The sequence below is a fragment of the Pseudorasbora parva genome, chromosome 2 (assembly GCF_024679245.1).
Source record: "Pseudorasbora parva isolate DD20220531a chromosome 2, ASM2467924v1, whole genome shotgun sequence".
NCBI lineage: Eukaryota > Metazoa > Chordata > Actinopteri > Cypriniformes > Gobionidae > Pseudorasbora > Pseudorasbora parva.
Genome location: NC_090173.1, coordinates 54210609 through 54232295, shown reverse-complemented (window position 1 = coordinate 54232295; position 21687 = coordinate 54210609). Strand labels below are relative to the sequence as shown.

Sequence of the window (21687 nt, the reverse complement as noted above, 5' to 3'; positions counted from 1 at the left end):
AGATATTTGGGAAATATTTGAAAGATGTTTGAGAGGTGTTCGAGAGATGTTTTTGTTGGCTCTCAAGCCATTGGAAAAAAGCTGTTTGAGAGATATTCAAGAGATGCTTGAGCGATATTAGAGATATTTGAGAGATGTCTGAGAGATATTCGAGAGATGTTTGAGAGATATTCGAGAGATGTTTGAGAGATGTTTGAGAGATGCTTGAGAGATGTTAGAGATATTCGAGAAATGTTTGAGAGATATTCGAGAGATGTTTGAGAGATGCTTGAGAGATGTTAGAGATATTCGAGAGATGTTTGAGAGATGCTTGAGAGATGTTAGAGATATTCGAGAGATGTTTGAGAGATATTCGAGAGATATTCGAGAGATATTCGAGAGATGTTAGAGATATTCGAGAGATGTTTGAGAGATGTTTGAGAGATGTTAGAGATATTTGGGAGATGTTTGAGAGATATTTGGGAAATATTTGAAAGATGTTTGAGAGCTGTTTGAAAGATATTTGAGAGGTGTTTAAGAGATATTCAAGAGAGATGCCTGAGAGATGTTTGAGAGATGTTTGAAAGATGCTTGAGAGATGCTTGAGAGATGTTTGAGAGATATGCGAGAGATGTTTGAAAGTTTGAGAGTTGTTTGAGAGATATTTGAAAGATGTTTGAGAGATACTTGAGAGACGTTTAAGCGATATTTGAGAGATATTTGAAGAATATTTGAAAAATGTTTAAGAGATGTTTGAGAGATGCCTGAGAGATGTTTGAGATATGTTTGAGAGATCTTTGGGAGATTTTTAGGAGATGTTTGGAGATTTCCAGACCAAGCACTGGCTCTGGCTCAAGGACCAGCATAATTTAACTGGAAAGGGAAGAAGGGGTAGGAAAGAGAGAGCAGGAAAGCAGAGGATGGCAGCCCCGGTTTGGCACAGTTAAAGCTGTAATTTGGACACAGACCAACTGGCAATGGGCCCGTTAGGCTTTCCCTGTGATTTCTGTATTTCCCCCTCCTTCAAAAGAAATGTAACATAGTTGTTGCTCATGAGCTGAAGTTATCAGAATGTATGCTGTTGAATTAATAAGCACAGCTATGGCATAACTATTAGAATTTGTGATTGTTTTTTTTTTTTTTTAATGAAAGATCAAAAGGATAAACAATGCAGATTTCTTTTCCCAGCCGCCTTTGCTCATATTTACCAAAGATACCAATATTAGTGGAGGGCATTATGTTCATTTTAAAAATACAGAAACAAAATGATTTAAAAAATGAAATATTCTGAAAGCATTGAATGAGATCCCATAATAATTTATTACATCTTCACAGTAGTAAAAAATAAATACAAATGTTATTAAATGGTAAATGGTAAATGGACTGCATTTATATAGCGCTTTCAACAGACCCTATGGCCATCCAAAGCGCTTTACATATTGCCTCACATTAACCCATCCATACACTCATTCATACGCCGACGGCGGTGTCTGCCATGCAAGGCGCCATCCAGCTCGTCGGGAGCAGTGTGGGGTTTGGTGTCTTGCTCATGGACACCTCAACACTTGGTCAGGTGGAACCGGGGATCGAACCACCAACCTTCCGGTTTGTAGACAACCTACATGAACCACTGAACCACTGCCGCCCCATTTGATATGCATTATATGATATGATTAACATATATATATTTTTAAATATGATAGTTTTATTATAAATATGGTAATTATCTCTAAGTTTCACACCCAAATTAATATATAATGTTTACCATCTGAATCTAACCATGTCATGTCAACAAATGGAAAATAATTATCATGTTAATTTTTGCGCTTTTCAGCCCAACAGATGGGGTACTTCAAATACCATACTTTTACACACTCGGTTATTGAAAAAACTGTTGCTTTAATTACCTTGAACAAAAAATGAAAATCATTAAGAAGACCTTAATCCTAAAATTATGTAGCAAATCAATTTCATTGATTTGCTACATAAGTATACTACATAAAAGTAAAATAAAAAACCTTGAATATTACATCAAAATTCAATCAAATGCTGTCCAGGAATGTGTCAAGGATCAGCCAAATTTCTGTGCATCATCAAAAGCGGTTTTGTTAGAAAAGTGCTGAGCTGAATTATTGTGTCATCTAGTGGTTTAAAAGAGATTAAAGTCAAATGCGCCTTTTACCCCGGTGCGCCTTTCGCCCGTTGCACCCTATCAGTTGTCACAATGAATCAGGTGAGGACCACATTTGATCAAAATCACAATATAATTAGAAATAAATTGTTGTTATAAACAATTCACACAAAGCACAAGGAATTTTAGGATTTCTCGAAGGGCTCCTGCAGACACACTTATGTTGATGCTGGTGGGAGACTCGGTCCCACAGGGTGCAGAGGATAGGCTGGGTAATTGTGCTTCTCATTTTGATCACTTGCTTTTTTATGCAAACTGGAGAAAAGACAATTTGCAATTATCTTAAATAGGAGAGAGCTGAATGATGCTGATGGCAAGCCAGGATTCAATCATTTTCACACTACGTTCTGCACAATTAAACTGCAATACAGATAATGGGCTTGCTATCATGATCCCACTCATAATCGGCCGTATTACTTAGTAACATAACCATTATCATCATTCTTATTAAAACTGTCCAGCTTATTTGAGAAAATGATCAATGTGCCACTGGCCAATGGAACAAACCACAAACTGACATCTCTGGGTTTTTTTCTTCTCTTTGTGACCTTGTGTCATTGCGTATTTCTGGATCGTCATCCCTCTACTCGTCCTAACCTCAGACAGAACACCAATTTTTAAGTGCAAAATGCATCAGACTTTGCAAAAATCTTGACTGTCTGGGTTTGTGTAAGTGTGTAAAGTTGGGGTGCACAGGTTTTAATTAGCGATAGTTTACCCAGCATCTATATTACGACAAACAAGAAAGAACAAATATCTGGATTTGGCGTGATTTATCCGTCCCTAAATCTGAAAATTGAACTGTGTATAGCTGCTTTACTAAAGTCTGATAGCCTCTACCTTTTTAGTTAGTGGTTCTTGGCCAGAAAAAGCTGACCTGAATAGACAGGCTCAATAAGTAAAGTCGTCCCAGTGTGAACTTCATATGGAACAGGGATGTATTCAACCATACCAGAAGGGAGTAAAAAAAAAAGTGAAAATAGACTGGGGTATGGTGATAACTGGCATGGGGATAGTGCAGCACTCAGAGAGGTTGAGTTTGCGGATTACACAAACAACACACGGATGAACTCCTAATGGTTTATGACTGTTTGGCACATTTGGATGTGGCCCGGAGGGGATGTACGTGTGAATAAGTGCCGAGTGGTATTGGGCATGCCTGGGCATCTCTTACTCTTGCTGTCTCTCTCTATATTCCTCTGTTCTATCTGCAGAGTTGTGCTAGTCTGTCATCTGTAGGGATCTGGAGCCATTGCTGGAGGAGGCCAGCTCTTGATTTGGCAGGCTGGGAGTGGCCCGAGCTCAGGCCAAGCTAGTATAAGGCGCGGTGGGAAAAGCCACATTGGCTTTTACATGACAGCTGCGATGCTGCTGACTGTTAAGCTTGTTCTTTCTCGAATGTTTTGTGTGCATGTTGCGCACATAAATTCTTGTTGATGCAGATCACAGACCACAAGATTCTTTAGCTGAACTTTTGTCCCCTTTCTGCACTGTTGAAAAAAACAAAACACTGGGGCGGCACATTTCACAACAGAGAGAACGGCTCTTCTTTTTTATTAACCAGTTGTTTGAGAGATGTTTTAGAGATATTTGAGAGATGTTTGAGAGATGCTTGAAAGATGTTTGAGAGATATTCGAGAGATATTTGAGAGATGTTTGAAAGATATTTGAGAGATGTTTGAGAGATGTTTGAGAGATGTTTGAGAGATATTCGAGAGATGTTTGAAAGATATTTGAGATGTTTGAGAGATATTCTCGAGAGATGTTTGAGAGATGTTTGAGAGATATTTGAGATGTTTGAGAGATATTCGAGAGATGTTTGAGAGATGTTTGAAAGATTTTTGAGAGATATTTGAAAGATGCTTGAGAGATATTCGAGAGATGTTTGGGAGATATTTGGGAGATGTTTGGAAGATGTTTGGGAGATGTTTGAAAGATGTTTGAGAGATGCTTGAGAGATGTTTGAGCGATATTCGAGAGATATTCAAGAGATGTTTAAGAGATATTTGGGAGATGTTTGGAAGATGTTTGGGAGATGTTTGGGAGATGCTTGAGAGATGCTTGAGCGATACTCAAGATTATTTGAAAAATATTTGAAAGATGTTTAAGAGATGCTTGAGAGATGCTTGAGAGATGCGTGAGAGATGCGTGAGAGATGTTTTGGAGATGTTTTAGAGATGCTTGAGGGATGTTTGAGATTTGCTTGAGAAATTGGGAGAAAAAAACTGTGGCGGCACATTTCACAGAGCGGAAAAAGAGAGAGGACTGCTCCCTTTTGATGAGAAGGTCCAGAGGCACAAATACACAGATATTCAGACAGACAGATAGACGAGCAGGTGAGAGGAACTGAGCCAACTTACCTTCATGTGAGTGAGGGAACCAGATCTGAGATGCGCTGGAGTGAGGACCCCCACGGTAAGGAGGAGAAGAGGGGGAAGACGGAGGTCTAGAGGGGTGCGGTGGGTGTGAAGGTGGGGTGCCTAAACTGCTGGCCAGGAACGTCCCCATGAAGGAGGCTGAGGAATTGCCCATCAGTCCACTGCCTGTGTTGAGAGAGAAAGGAGGGAGGAGTAGTTAGGTGTGTTGACTGGCATGAGAACAATGGGTTGTGGCATGACGGTGGGCATATCTGAGCATTTGGGTTCAAAGACTTGGTCCACTTAACTAGCTCATCAACATATTGTCTATACACGCTTGCTCAGAATTCGATTATCAGCGTAAAGTCTAGTCCATGGTTTTCCAACCGTTTCTGGAGGCACACCATCACTGCACATTTTCAAACTCTTCCTAATCTAACACACCTGATTCATGAGCTCAATAGCAGAGACTTTAAGACCTAAAAGGATGCATCACATAAAGCTGGGCATACACTGTGTGATTTCAGCAAGGTTACCTACTCACACTGTAAAAGGAGATCGCATGCGATGCAAAGCCAAAGTTCGCGATTGATGTGCTCTCACTGTGTGGTCCGATCATTGAGCGCGATTTGTCTGCTCACACTGTACGGGTGAAAAATATGTAATACACCCCCGTGCCTTGTTGTGACGATAGACCATGCTGTATGGAGAGATGCATGCATCAGCTATCGATATCAAGAGGATTTAGAATTTATGCATAAAAATTATTATTACTATTATTAGAGTAGGCCTACTTTTATTATTAAATTGATATTACATTAATGTTCACCCCCCCCCAACAATTTCATAATGCATAATTGACACACTGCATAATAAAATAATATATAATAAACAAGGAATTATAGGTCTATAATTAAATGGTTATCAGTCTATAATGTCAGAGCACTGCAATAATGTCAGTCTCAATGAAAAGTAAGAGCAGATTTATCTAAAAACAACTTGTTTAACACAAAATGGGCCAACTTCTCTTCTATTTTTTCCCCTCACAATATGGACCAAAAGAGAAATATTAAGACAGATATAGGCTACGTTATCAGCATGTTGAATTCGGTTTATCTCTCGTTGTCTGAGAATATGCGGCGAAATTGCTTGTCAGATTTTACTTTCACTTTCTATAGTGAATAATTGTCTGGGTTTGAGACTGTGTTTGCACATTGCGTGATATCCACTCACTCGCGTTCATGAATTAAAACGGGAAAAGAAAGAAAAAAAGAAGAAAAAGGACAACATGACTGTGTCAAGATGGACAACGGTTCCCACTTCCTATCAAAATAAGATTAAGTAGGCTAAATATTAATTAATATTAAATAGACAAGTAAATAAATAAATAAAGTGTGAAAGTAAAACAAGTAGGCTAGCCCTAAATTAAAAAATGAAATGGTTAAGCTTCTGCTTTCGCGCAGGCGCAGTGGGGGAAAATAGGCCAATCAGTTTGTGGTTTTGCTTCAGCTGTGCGAAAACCTCACGAGGGGCGACCAGAGTTTCATCCGACCATCTGAATCCCGATCAGGAGATGTTTGTGGCCTCTCGTTTCCCCCTGTACACTGCACGAACACCTCATGACAAACAACGCACGATAAACCTGAAAATCTGCGCGACCCAAAAAGAGTCGCACGAGTCAGAATTTGGCTGGAAATCGAATGTAAATCGCACCGTATGCCCACGTTAAGAGAGACATCCAAAAGGTAATGTTGGTGTGCCTCCATGACCAGGGAGAGGAAAGACTGGTGTATTCTGGCCAAAATCCACCAATGTAGACAGGAAAGGGCATTCAGACCAATATTATCATTACATTTACATTTTTGCATTTGGCAGACACTTTTATCCAAAGCGACTTAAATTGCATTCAAAGTACACATTTTACATTTTTGTCAGTTCGGCTTTCCCTGGGAATCAAACCCATAACCTTGGCACTGCTAACGCCATGCTTTACTGTTTGAGCTACAGGAAAGCTCAACAATTATTATTAACCAACAATCAACCAACTCGTTAACCAACAACCATTCACTTTTTTACTTTCTGTTTAGTGGCACATAAAGTAGAACAAGTTGCACTCAATGATATCTTCTTTACCTACAAAGTGCCTTAAACAAAGATCTCTTTTTTTGCAGCTTTCTATTTAAAAGGTAAAAAGCCTTTAATATGTCTCAAATGTTGTGTGCATGTGTGTCTGAAGCCGAGTCTAGTTATTGAGTAACTTTCTAAGCAACAGATATCAAACTGATTTGCCTGGGCCCTGGGAGCATGTCTGGTGGTTAGCTGGTTATGTCTGCCAGATTCATTCATTCTCCACAACCAAGAGTAGACACCACGCATCCAGCATACACACATAATCTAGTTTAGCCCTGAGACATCAGAGTCCGACCTGGGACACGTCAAGCCATCACTCGACAGATATCTCATCTCACAGATGAATGCACATCCTATCTTTCTCTTCTTTCTTTTTCTCTCTCCTGTGAATTCCCTTTACAATTGTCCTCCCCCTTTCTCCCACTTTTTTTTCGTCGTTCACTCTCATGCCCTTAGTCTTGCCCTGAACCCTGCTCTCCTTTTCTCTTAATTTCAATCATCAGCCTTCTCCGCTGTGGTACTTTCTTCTGTCCTGCTGTTATCCTGCATCCTGCAGCTGCATTTGGACCCCAGGATTACAGCATCAGTTTGACAAAGTCTCCATGTTTTGTATTTTTTCTCTGGGTCACAAACAATGTGCAAAAACATTCTCAGCCACTGATTTGAAGAGAATATTAGCATGATGAGGTCTTCGCAAGCCTGACCTAAACAAGCTAACTCTTGATACAGAATTTACAGCCTTGGTAAATCAGCATTTTAACCTTTGACTCGACATCTTCAGTCTGACATCGTAAATCCTGTAGTCTTGGCCTTAGTCTGCATCATAATTACACAAGGACATTTTATAGTGACTTCAAATGTGGTGAGTACTTTCTGAGCTTTCACTGTGAACCTCTTTGTAATAGCTGCTATAATTATATCAACACTAACAATTGCCTGTATTTAGCTAGACAAATATAAATAATTGACTTAGAGCAATGGAGATAGAAAAAGACGCACTGATTAAGTAAGGTTTTAATTGCACTACCATTTTGATGGTGCGACAAAGTGATTTTTACCTCTATAAATGTATCCACGTTATCAGACATTAAATAAAATCATGAGTTCAGGTGTTCAATCACTTCCATGGCCACAGGTGTATAAACCAAGCACTATGCAGACGCTTTAACAAAACATTAGTGAAAGAATGGGTCGCTCTCAGGAGCTCAGTGAACTCAAGCGTGGTACCGTGATAGGTTGCCACCTGTGCAATAAGTTCATTCATGAGGCCATCCTTAAAAATATTTTGGTTTGCAGTAACAGTAAAAAAATTTTTAAAAAGGGTCGGTAGGTAGGTCTATATTTTTTTTTTTCAAATTTTAATACAAAAAAAAAAGTACATTTTTGGTGATGGTGATTACGTAGGTATGAATTTAAACAAATTGGCATATCGTGACATCACTGACTGGGTCTTCAAGCCGTGCCTTCGGGCGTGTAGGCTAATTGCAGGCTATATAGACCACAAACAAATTGAAATATTTGTCAAAAACATGTTTATTGCATAAATTTCAGGTGCATTCTTTAAGAAAAGGGTCCAACCACCGCTAGCTGTCATTGACTCAAAGCTGTCAACCCTCCCTTTTTTTCCGGGTTTCTCACGTATTTTAGCTCTTTTCCCGCTGTCTTCCCGTTTTAGTATTTTCCCGTGATATGTTTCTTATTTTTACGCTCGATTGTGTAAAAAGGGGTCGTTTTACGCTCTATTGTGAACACGCAACTATCTGTGTCTCTGAAGTGGCTTCCACTTCTTGCCAGACCAACGCATCTGGTGATACAGACTAGTGCATTTGAATATTAAAAAGCAAAAAGTTGTTTTTATGAATTCAATTAATTAAGTCTATAACCAGCTATTTAATCAAGAGCAGTGAGTGAGTCCTTATCTTTTGTTTGACAGAGAGCAGTAAAGGCTACTGCCCCTTTAAGACCTAATACAGAGATATGCATCGTCTTTCTCAACTGTATAAAGTTCTCTTAAGGCATATACAGACTGTCTGATGGATACTCATTAAGATCGACATGTTGACATACTTTTTGTGAGAGTTTATCTGTTCAAACGCAAGACTTGAAAGAACTCAATATTTGCACGCTGTGAGACGTGCGCGCGCTGCGCAGAGAGACAGATCTTCTCTCACTGCAGAGGGTTCTTCTCATTCGCGTCTTCTGGCGAATATACTGAGTGATGATGCCGAAAATGACTGGTCATACGGCAGCACTCGCATGCACTGAACACAGTTTACAAAGATAGACCGTTTTGCCCACGGTTTCTTTTATTATCGCTGTTGTAGTGCACGTGTATCCATCGACAGAACCATACATAAAGCATTATTTTTCAAGTTACAACCAGTGCCGCCGCTCCCACCACGCGCTGGGGTCGAGCAGAACACCCGCTACCCATAGCAACGCGTTATGACAACGACATTTCAGACTGACAGAGACCAGATAAACGGCTTTTCCACCATTTGTTACTGTTTTGTACACGTTGTTATATTAATTATAATTCAAAATCTGTTTTATTCGCCACAATATAGTAATGATAAATGTTGAGGGGGCACTTTTGATTCATTTTCAAAAAGGACAGGGGCTCAAAGCCCTCCCCTCTGCAGTGCACTTGCCTGGTGTGTGTAACGTGTCCATGGTCCTGACTCCTGTCACACGGCGAAATCTCCGACAGGGCTTTAAAACGTTACAGTGAATGAGAGTATGAGCCGAGCCGAAACCATGGCCGAAACGAACGCACGTGCTGGCCATAGTGTGACATCCGCTAACCATAGTGTAAACATAGATGACGTCACGGGGTTTTCTATAAACGAAAGAACGTAGCCTTCGTTTGTATGGCCCAGGCAATTTATACATTTATAATACTTACTAAAATATAATTCATATTTTATTACTGTTGTATTAGTTGTTTGAAAAGTAAAAAAAGAAATTGGTCGGTCTTAAAGCCAATTTACAACCGGCAAGTCGGTCGGACTAAAAGGGAAAAAAAATAAAAAATTGAGTCGGCCCTAAATTGACAGGGTCGGTCGGGTTACGGCAAACAAGAATATTTTTAAGGATGGCCTGAAACTAAATAATCCATGGTCAACTGTTAGTTGTACTATAACAAAGTGGAAGCAATTGGGAACAACATCAGCTCAGCCACGAAATGGCAGGCCACGTAAAATCACAGAGTGACTTGCCTGACTGCATTGTGCCAAGTGTAAAGTTTGGTGGAGGTGGGATTATGGTGTGGGTTGTTTTTCAGGGGTTGGACCCTTTAGTTCAAGTCAAAAATTCCCACAAACACACTCCTAAACCTTGTGGAAAGCCTTCCCAAGAAAAGATGAAGCTGTTAGAGCTGCAAAGGGTGGGCTAACTCTATATTAAACCATACGTATTAAGAATGGGATGTCATTAAAGTTAATGTGCATGTAAATATATATTGGCGTCCCAAAACTTTTGCCAATATAGTAGAACTTGAGTGTGAATGACAGACACACGTCCTACAGTAACATGCTCAAATTCTAGCCACTGTGTTAAAATACATTTCTCAGTAAATTCTTGTTTGGCACAAGATGGGCTTGCACAGAACACACATAAACACTAACTAAACACACATACTAAACACAACAATTATAAATCAAAAGCTCCAAACAAGACTCTTGCCTGATTCGAGGTACCAGGCTGCTAGATTGAGTTTATGCAGGGGATAATCCACACCTATTTAGGCTTCCAGGGATACTAGAGCCCATCAGCATCTCAGGCCAACGGTGGAAAACACCCTGAATTAATGGCAATTTGTGTCTTTGACTAAAATAACCTACAAAATGGACCAGACTTTTTGCAAATAGTGAAAAGTATCACTCTGGAATATAATCGTTTCATTATAACCTTCATTCAGTGATGAAATAATGTACAACACACAAACTGAATTATTGACCGCCAGTGTCAACTACAAATATTTGCAGGCTTACGAAAATGTTCATGTGTGTCTGATCTCACAAATACACCAGCTTATGAGCTAATATTTTACTCATGCAGCCAAACACACAATATTGAACAGGCAAGGCTCCAAATAAAACACATGGACAGTGCAAGTCCAAGGTTACCAGATGCCTCCTCTGAGTGCAAGCCATCCATGCAACAGAGCAAAACATGGACATTCAGGCAATCACGTGTTATCACAGAAGACAAAAACACTAATACACACTCAAATGTGCAGTTTATCCCATGACAGATACGCGCCCCGGAAGCTGTAGGTGGAGGGAAATGGAAGTGGCCTTCTTAGGATCTAGGAGGAGGAGTAATTACAAACTTTGGACAGCCACCCACTCTTTTTTTTCCCCTACCCTCCACGGTATCCAACTAGACAACTGTGGGATGTACCAAAACATGGGGCAGATCAAAGACACACGACCAGGGGTGGCTACCAACAAAACTGGGCACTAGAGTGGATCTACACTGTCAAAAAAAAAAAAAAAAAAAAAAAAAAAAAAAGTACAAAATTGTTCCTGTTAAGGTACAAGTGGCCGTCACTGGGGCTGTACCCTTAAGGGTAAATTTTTGTAACTCTAAGTCAGGGGTAGGCAAGTTCAGTCCTAGAGATTTGATGTCCTCCAGAGTTTAGCTCTAACCCTACCAAGCCACCACAGTATAAAATTCATGGCTCCCAGCATGCATTGCAGCATTAAGTATGTCACCATTGCTGAGATCCATAAGCTGATTCTTGATATCTGTGTGTGTAAACTTTTCCCCCTTTAGAAAGTTTTCAAAATCAATCTGTGGCAAATAAGTATTGTTGGTGAATATTCTTTATTATTATTTATTCAGTGATGAGTTTAGTCAAACTTTATTCTTCATGATACCATGATGTTTATGGCTTCTTTTGTTTTAAACAATTATGTGTTTTGTTAACACTGTAACAAACATACCTAAAAATCCAAGTCAAACTGCCACACTAAAGGAAACACTGATCTCCATAATGGTGACCAAACTTTTTCAATAAAACATCAACATCTAAACATCTGTTAATTCTCAATAAGAGCGTCTATAGACGTCTTTCAGGGTTTGAGTCAAACTCTGCAGGACAGCGGCTCACTATGAACGAACTGAGGAAAACAATGGTATAATTGTACCCTAAGGACCAATTGTGTACCGTTAAAGGTTATGTTTTGTTCCCCAAGGAACAAAATTGTTAGCCTAGAAATGTAGATGCACCCTAGCGGCAGCAAATATAATCTGCCGTGAGTGTCGTCTAGCAACTCTCAATACCCTTCTGAGCTGTAAAAATTAAACTCTGGTCGGGCCAATCTCATCGTGTATAGAGTCGGTGGGCGGGGCCATAATGACGGCCGAGTTGCGTTTGCGTGCTTCTAGTAAACACAGATACTGGCGAGCGGCCTTTCGAATCAGCTTTGACCGCGACTCTGGAAGACTTGGAGTTAAGCTTTTCTCTGAGAAAAGAACAAAGAACGGCACTGAAGTCATTCTTAAGAAGGGAAGATGTGTTCAGAGTTTTGTCGACCGGATACGGCGAAAGTTTAATCTGTCAACCAGCTCCAATTCCCCTTCGTTGCTCTGGTTGGTGTAGCGCTATCCTATCGCGTGCAGAGGGAGTTTGAAAGACAACCGTTTATCCGCTCCTCAGATTGAGCTGTCAATGGTGAGTTTCCAGACCAAACATCTTGATGTGGCTCTGGCTTGTCAGGCTACAAAATTGTACCTCCACTGTACCTTTTTTTCTGAGAGTGTAGGGCATGAGAACACAGTCCAGGGCTTGGACAGTATTTATTTAGCAAGTCATTAAAAGGAAGACGTAGCTCTTCTCAGCTAAGCCAGCCTAATAATCTGTTTTCTCTGACCTAATAATGTTTACATCTTAGGTAATGCCAGTCTGGTGCTTCCAAGAAGGCTTAAGAAAAATCAGATCATGTGCCTTCTAATCTGTGCCGATCCCTTACAGCAATGGAGATTAATCCTATTATATTATTTTAAAAAGCACACTTGGACTGCCACACATAAACACACTCATCCACGAATCCTTGGGATCCACACACGCACCCACAGGCATGACAGAGCCAGCGGGGTCCTGGCACAACCTGTGTGTACAAACTGGATCTCATGTGCCGCCACAGAGGATGCCATGGCCTTGCCACACATTAACGGAGGCAGGAAGATTCATTCAGCTCCCAGTCAGCTCAGAGGGAGGCGGTCGATGGGGCTGTTGTCATAGGAATGGCAAAAACTGGAGAGATGAGTGAGAACAGCATGGCCTCATCCAAACCAGACGCTCTGTGGGCTGAGCCGGTCTGGGGTGTTGGTAAACTTGCTCTTTTACACTGATCTGATGAAAGTTGAGCAGTTTGTATTCCATTGGTGGAGTCGAGCCTTAGAGGGCAATAACTGATCGGAGGCCTGTGTCAAAACGCATGTAAGTAACACTTAGACATGACATCGTCAGTTTGGACTCGCTGCTTGGATTGCTCATATTAACCATGCAATCGTACCACAGAACAGTTGAAAGCAGAGTTGAAAGAAGTTTTTTTTTTAACTTGAATTATAGCTTATCCCTGAGTCTAAAAGAGTCTAGAAGTGGTTAAAGGACAACTCCGGTGAGAAATGACCCTAGGGGTAATTGACAGATGGTTAGCGAGTAGATCGTTCTCTGGGAAGCGTGTTCATGAACATCGAATGAAGAGTTTTATCTCTAAAAACAGATTAGCTTATAACGCTCGTCTATGGGGCACAGGGTAAGTAACATTAAATCGCTAGTTAATACCACTAACAAGGCTCAAAATAGCTTCACACTAACACAGTAGCATAATGAGGGTCTCTACATGCAAACTGGAGGATTGAGAACTTTGTAAGTGGACAGACAGTTTAATAAGAGGATACTTTATAAAGACAGTCCATTGCGCGTTCATGGACAGGCGCCATCTTGGAAAAAAGTCTCGACGAGTCAAGCCACGAACGCTGTGCTAAGTAAGCTGGTCGATAGGAATTATGTTTGTGAAATCTAATTACATGTAAATGCATGAATTATATCTGTTTATTAAAATATATGGTTGACTAGCTTTCTTCCGGAAACAACGGACCAGTCGCACAGCGTTCGTGGCTCGACTTGTCGAGACTTTTTTCCAAGATGGCTGCCGTCTGTATACGTGTAATGTACTATATTTATAAAGTATCTTCTTATTAAACTGTTTGTCCATTTACAAAGTTATTAATCCTCCAGTTTGCACGTAGGGGCCCTCATTATGCTGCCGTGTTAGTGTGAGGCTATTTTGAGCCTTGTTAGTGGTGTCTACCCTGTGTCCCATTGACAAGCGCTATAAGCTAATCTTTTTTTAGAGAGAAAACTCTTTACATTCGATTTCATGAAAAGGCATCCCACAGAAAGATCTACTCGGTAACCATCTGTTAATTACCCCTATAGGGTCATTTCTCACCGGAGTTGTCCTTTAACACAAGATACTACTGGAACAGTTCTGAGCAATTCGGGAGAGTATGCTGACTGACATCAAACCTACAATGATCCAAAATAACGGAATAGCCAACAATAAGAGACCAAATCGTACATTAATCACTTAATTGCCCCTACGGTAATAAATGGAAGTGCCTAGTGAGAGGTAAGGGTCCTAGAGCAAAAACTGCCCTGGTTTAGTAACCATTGCATGCCATGCAAACCACACACACTACGGTCATCAGAAGAGAAGCAAAAAAGTATTTTGGCAGTGAGGAAACAAGTCTCACTTTGACTTACCAAGTAAAAACATCCTGTAAGAGTCAATTGAGTCCTCTGTTCTTTATCTTTTATAGAAAACAGATGTTAGATGTGTAGTTCAAGAAAGACTATCACAAGAGCCTCAACACCTTATACAATCCTCATGTACTGACGGCTAACCCCGCACGCGCTCCTCCAATCTCCCTCGCCTCAGACAGACTGGGGCGCACAACTGGCTCTCGCCCTGTGACTCAGAAAACACTTCCTTCGCTGTAAAATAGGAGCAGGAATTTCAAATGGCTACTAAACTGGGGAGGATTTCCTTATAAGAGTCGAAGCCATCTTGAAAACATTAGAAGAATTGGTAGCCAAACATTCCTATTGGTTTGTAGACAACTGGGATGGCGCTCCCGTTTCACAATGCTGGAGGGACGTGTAGAGCGGGAAGTGAAGGGACCCTCGGGGACCAAGCTGGATGAGTGTGTGTGTGTGTGTGACTTGGTGAGTGGGTGAGCATGTCAAATGGAGGGGGTTGGCCAGACAGCGGTCTCACTTTGACCAGCACCATAGTGAGTCAAACTGAAGTGATTCCAGGAGTTATGTGGGAAGAGGACGAACGCACGGGAAAAGAGAGAGAAAGGGGGACCGGTTGTACTTGCTCCTAAACGCTCCACACTCAGTGCATTCTTGTCAACTGAGTATGGATGTGGTCCGTCCGTGGGTGTTGGCAAAGGAGGAGAGAAAGGGGGAGAGAGAGAGAGGGAGTGAGAGATGGAAGGGTGTATACTTAGAGAAGTGTAGGATAAAGTTTAAAAAGTGATAAAAACGATAAGAACAGAGGAAGTGGTGTGTGTGTGTGTGTGTGTGTGTGTGTGTGTGTGTGTGTGTGTGTGTGTGTGTGTGTAGTGGCAGCCAGTGTTTGCACAGTGGCTTGGTGGTTAGCCACAAAATTCAAAATCAAAGAGGGTTACAACTATTTCTTTGTCCAAGATTTCTTGTCTAATGTAAACAGAACTGACAAATAGCTTTAAACAAAACTAAGAAGACTTTTTAACCTTAATTGTTTGCTTTCATTGAGCCAACAAGATGGGGATAAATCCAACTCAACCTCAGTGAGTCAACACAAGTCTCTCTCTTTAAATAGCAAGTGCATCTGTTTAATATTAATATTCAAACATTTGGAAACATGGTGCATCAGGACACGTAATGGCAGGTTTGACTGCGATGCCCAACACAACTGGCTCTCACGTGTAGGGTTGTAACATGCAGACGAACAAATATGATTCAAGAGTTATATCTTTTGAGTCTTTCTTTTATCATGCTTTCCATTGTATGGACAATAGCTTTAAACATTCTTTCAAATGTGTTGTGTTTCATGGAGAGAGATAAAAGAAAGTCATATGGGTTTGTAAGAACATTAAAGGTGCACTATGCAACTTTCCGTCCACTGGAGGGCGGCTATTCAAAACAAAGGTGTAGTCTGATGACGCCAAGTGTGAGCGCAGGATCTTGGGAAATGTGGTCTTCACCTCACAGCCAGTGGAAAATAGGACGCGGGCAGAAATCATGTTGATGGATGTGGTTATTAACGTTACTGTAGTGTGAAGCAGAGCAGGACCGAGTGTTGTGGAGCTGAGCACGGCTGCTGGAGTGATTGTTACACAAACACACGGCATGCAGACTTTTATTATGACGGGGCGGGACACAGTCGCCGGGTGTCTGCAGTATTTCCGGTCATGATTATAAGGTAAAACAGCTCTTTTTATCATATCAGATACATTTAAGTGTGTTTAAAATGATGTTATGACGTTCCTCTGTGCGTTCGCTCGGCGCTGCTGTGACATGTTCACAACATGGTTCACACTGCCAATGGTGCACAAATAAAACGGGTAACGCAGATATGACGCAAGTGACAGGCGACTCCCTCAAATGCTATGCTGACACGTCCCGGGTCATTGGTTAAAATAGCAATTTTCTCACAATTTACAAATAGTTAGAAACATTTGGGATATTGTAAGTACCCAACTGAAAAAAATATATAGCACTGGCCTAGTGGTTTTTGGATATTTTACTGCAAAAATACTACATAGTGCACTTTTAATCTGAGTAAATGACAGAACTTTCTTTGTTGGGGTAACTAACTAACATTAACTCTTTCCCCACCAAACCTGAAATCTTCCGGTATTTGTGAGAAAACGCTTCCAGGACAAACACGGAATGTTCCATGTTTCCAATGTCAGATGCTAGGGGGCGCTATTATGCATCTTCTGAATGAGCACTGAATCTCCTGATCAAAACACACTTGAGTAAGACGGGTCCCGACTGAGCAAGCCAAGCCAAAGATGACAGTGGTCGTTCGTGAATGAAACGTGGACCCAGGACGAGCTACAGGACTGAAGCATTAATGGTGTTGATGGACTCGATCTGCTCCATCTGTGTTTGATCATCTCTGAATCTGATCTGGAGACAGTCTTTCACAAATACGTGATTTTCTCAGTTTTTTGTTCAAAATGTAGCTTTTATTATAAAAAAAGGAATGCATGAAGCTAGAATAAAACAGGTGTTTTATGAATATAATCGGCATGCTCAGATATACATTAAACTAAATATTCTATGGGCTTTTCAATTTTTGTGAAAATTGTCCTGGTAGTGGCTGGCAACTTTTTTTAAAAATGCTGGCGGGGAAAGAGTTAAGGGAGCTTTCACACCTGAGAATTTGTTTCAGAAACTGGTGTGTTTTCTCTCTTGGTTCGGTTGGTTTAGGCATATGTGAACGCGGCAATCATGCTCAGAGCTGTGCCAAAACAATCGCTCCGAGACCGAGCCCAATTGCAAACAAACTCAGGGGGGAGCGGTTTGCTTGAGGTGTGAAAGCAATCCGACCCAACGGACCAATTAACCAAATGGTCTCATAATTCATAAAAGGAAATGTGAGATATAAAATGCAGTCATGTCTGATTCCGTGAGCGAGCACAGTTAAAATCCAAAAGAGCACCTCTTCATCTTAAAATGTTGTGTAATTGGACCTCTCCATAGGAGAATGCTGTCCCGATGAAGCCTTGATTCCTGCTGTAGCTGCGTTTTAACATCCGTATAGAATTTAATGCACTATTAATACGAATGCTGTACAGGGCTCTAGACTGAGAGCAAAATGGTCACAAATGCGATTATTTTTTGATAATGTGCGAGTTAAAATTTTCACACAGTCGCATTGGCGCGAGTGCATAATGCTTTCGCGCTTTGGCTGAGACCACTTCTCGCTCAGCTTCGCGCTCAACACTTGATGACAACTATTCAGTGTTTTCAACCACATAAGGTATATTTTACATTTCACACATTTAAATGCACAAGTACTAGCCAAATGGTTACAATCCACTGATGACGTGATACATTCATATACACATTGTGTAGGTAACTATAAAGTACACTCTATTGTTCTCCCACTTTACCGGCCACTTACTTTCATGTATTTTAAGGAGAAGTGGATGAATTGACGTGTTGTAAATGAATTCACTGATTCATAACCGTTTGAAGCTTTGTTTTGAAATCGGCCCACTACTATACAAGTCGCTATTTAGGGGTTTTTTTTGCGCACAAAAACTATTCTTATCGCTTCATAAAATGATTGTAGAGCCGCTGTAGTGAGATGGGCTTTGTAACGACGTCTTTAGTGCCTTTATGGGTCTTGAGAGAGGAGATAACATTGGTGTCAATGAAGGCCTTTCTGAGCCATCAGGTTTCAACACTAATATCTTCATCTGTGTCTGAAGATGAACGGAGGTCTTATGGGTCTCCAACGACATTAGGGTAAGTAATTAATGACAGAATTTACTTTATTTAATTTAATTTAACTTAAATTAATTTTTTGGGTGAACTAACCCTTTAATATAAAAGTCAGTGTGACCAACTGAGAAAGTAAGTTGCAGCAGAGCAACCAGAGGGAAGAATGAGCCTAGAGCCCTGTAGTATATATTTTAACAGCAGGGATGGTGGCTACATTTGCATCCATGTTTCGGGACAAAACAAACGATCTATAGGTGTAAAACCACCCTAAATCACTTGTCCTGCAGAGTTTAGCTCCAACACACCTGCCTGGGCGCTTCCAGTAATCCCGAAGACCTGGATTAGCTGGTCCAGGTGTGTTTAATTAGGGTTAGAGCTAAACTTTGCACAATACTCACCCTCCGGGAACTGAGTTTGACACCCCTGCTTTAAATAATGGGGATGGTTTGAGCTTGAAAAGCAAGGGAAGAAGGGAGACTAAACAGCCACCAGCTAAACTCACATGAACCGAGTGTGACAGAAATGAAATAATACAAAAAAACAGCTGTCAGTCTGATAAAGGCATTGTAAGAGCATGTGTGTTCATACCTGCTAGGTCGGCCTCACCCTAGGGGTGCACTAGGCTTCGGCCTCAAAACAATCTATCATTTCTAAAGGTCTATTTGCACATGGATCGCTCATTGATAGGGGCTCAAACCTCAGACAAACAGGCTAATGGACGGCTGTCTGAGTTTCAAGGTCTGCAGAGGACACTTTTTATGGGAACAGTAAATAACAGGGACGAAGTGAGCGGGAAGTCTAGCCAATGGTAGCTTTCAAGAAGAGCATGTGTTTTGTGTACTGTGATTGTTTGTGTACGTTGAGTCTATTTGGTTCATCCCACAACTGCAAATGGTTGAATATTAGCATGATGTGACTATTTCCATCTGAAACTTATATCAAAATGAAGTGTAGTATAGCATGGACATGGCCATAGAGCAAGTACTTTAAAGGGGTCATATAATGCCATTTTTTTGTACAAGTTAATATGATTCTTTAGTGTCTAAATTAAAACTTTGTAATATACTTTAATTAACAATTCTATTTAGTTTTCAAAGAAATCACTCATTTAACCTGGTGAAAAACAGCTCTGTTTTCAGCAAGCCATTTCTGTGCATGTGCCTTTTATGCTAATGAGCTTTGCGCACCCCGCCTCCTCTGTTCTGTGCTTTGAGTGTGAAGCGTTGCTTAGACAACAGGAGAAAGTTTGACAATGCGAGTCTCTCAGGACACATCTGTGCAAGTTCAACCGTATCAATTCGATATATCAGATATATCGACATCAAAATGGCTGCTGTGTTCATTATTACACCCAAGAGCAGAACACCACAATCGCTTAGACGCCATTCTGCTCCAGCGTATCCACAATGGCGGGCGGGTCTGAGCTGAAACGCTGCTGTCAATCAACAGTCGTGGGAGTGGTGTCCGGTCGTGTGATGTCACACATCGAACGGCTTGATTTCAGACAGGGGAAAACATATAAGGAGATTTAAAAAAAAAAACTTGATGGATTTTTATCATTAAAGGATGGTTGTGTACAGTCACTACCAACACACATTGCTGTATAATCAACTTGTAAAAGTGCATGTACCATTATATGACCCCTTTAAAATGTGTGAAGATAAACGGAGGTCTTACGGGTGAGGAACGACATTAGGGTGAGTCATTAATATTGGTGTATAATCAAATTGTAAAAGTACATGTACCATTGCATGACCCCTTTAATACGATCTTGTTTATAATAGTTAATATTGAGTAACTTAGGTTTCAGATCAAATTTAGTCAGTTCATTTGTATATTTTTGTGCAAAATATAGATTTTTTAGTTTTTTTAAAAGGTACAATATGTAAGATTTTGGGATTCAAATATCCAAAAACCACTAGAACAATGTTATATATTTTGTTGTACTTGTGTACTTACATTATCGCAAATGTTTCCAAGAATAAGCAATTTTAACCATATTGAACTGCATCATACCCGCTCGATTTCTGTGAAACCATGTAAACACCAAAGCCGCTTTAATATATGATGTGTTTTATAAGACGGTGAGCAACTGTTTGGATCATTGATGGACAGAAAATGAATCATTGTTCTCCAGCTCGACACAGTTAGTCTTATTTTTGATTATGATTTCTGCCCGGGTCCCGTCTGATTATTTTCCACCAGCTGTAGAGGTGAAGACCACGACACCCATGATTTATATATAAAATTTGCGACCTCTAGAGGTGAAAAATTACATACTACGCCTTTAAGTTAACATATTGCTTACTTCTTATTTAAGAATATGGCAAATAGATGTGTAAATGTACATGTGTTTTTTGTGTGAGTATTGAAAGAGTCTCATTTTTTATTTTCTGAGTATCATATATTTTCCTTACTTTTACTACCATTTTACTTATTTATATATTTTAATGCATTGGTCATTTGCAATATAAAAATGATTGTATTATTTACCAAATGTGGTAGATATGTGATATTGATTGCGGAGATCAAGATCTTACCCCACAAGAATTTTGGTTAGGATGAAAGACATCTATGGACTACTATTCTGTTTGTAAACTTACCCGTTACACCTTTTTGCACCATCAAAAAACTAATTTGTGACATACTGCACTTGATAAATTTTTTTATAAAATAAATAAATAAAAAGAAAGAGGGTATACTGGAAAAATGGCAAGTATGAGAACAGCTAAATGGAAATGCTTGGTTGATTAATCCTGGTTGATTGCGCTCTCTCTCTCTCTCTCTCTCTCTCTCTCTCTGCGCATGCGTGGCGTTTGTGGAGTGTGTGCGAGCAGTGAGTGTGAGCGCGTGTATTTGCTCTTCTTATGTGTGTTTCTTTCTTTCTTTTCTTCTTTTCTTAGTTTGTTTATTTGTTTTAGTATTTATCTTGTGTGTTGTTTGTTTGTGCTGCCTGCTTTCTTAGAAAGCATGGCAGCTCAGGGTGGGACTGGGATTGATTTCCTCACACGGCGTCACGGAGTTAAGATAGTATCCGTGGCGAGTGTGGAGGTTTGCTGTCTGGGTGTAGGAGAAGTGGTTGGTCATCAAAATATTCTCTCTGCATCCAGAATGAATGGCGCGACCGTGATTTTTTTGAATTCGGTGGAAAGGGCAAACGAGGTGGTTGCGCGTGGTATAATCATTGACGAAGCACTTACACCTGTTTTGCCTCTGTTGTTACCGTCAAAAAAGTCACAATATCAAATATCCCTCCGTTCCTCAGTGATGATATTTTGACACAAGCGCTTTCACGTTATGGAAAGTTGGTTTCGCCGATCAAAAAGATTGCAATTGGGTGCGAGTCTCCTTTACTGAAGCATATTGTTTCATTTAGGAGATTCGCTTTCATGATAATCAAAGATGACGCTGAATTAGACTTGGCACTAAATTTTCGTGTGGACGATTTTGAATATGTAGTGTTTGTGACTACTGACAAAATGAAATGTTTTGGATGTGGTAAATCG

General features: G+C 40.4%; 1 protein-coding gene across 3 annotated transcripts in view; it reads right to left on the bottom strand.

Moving 5' to 3' along the window:
• LOC137047040 (BAH and coiled-coil domain-containing protein 1) overlaps positions 1-21687 on the bottom strand; it is a 161543-nt gene that overhangs the window by 63513 nt on the left and 76343 nt on the right. For all 3 annotated transcript variants that reach the window (XM_067424577.1, XM_067424594.1, XM_067424585.1), the window contains exon 3: positions 4531-4713. In XM_067424577.1, the coding sequence (XP_067280678.1) occupies positions 4531-4713 (183 nt within the window). The remainder of the gene's footprint in view (positions 1-4530; positions 4714-21687) is intronic.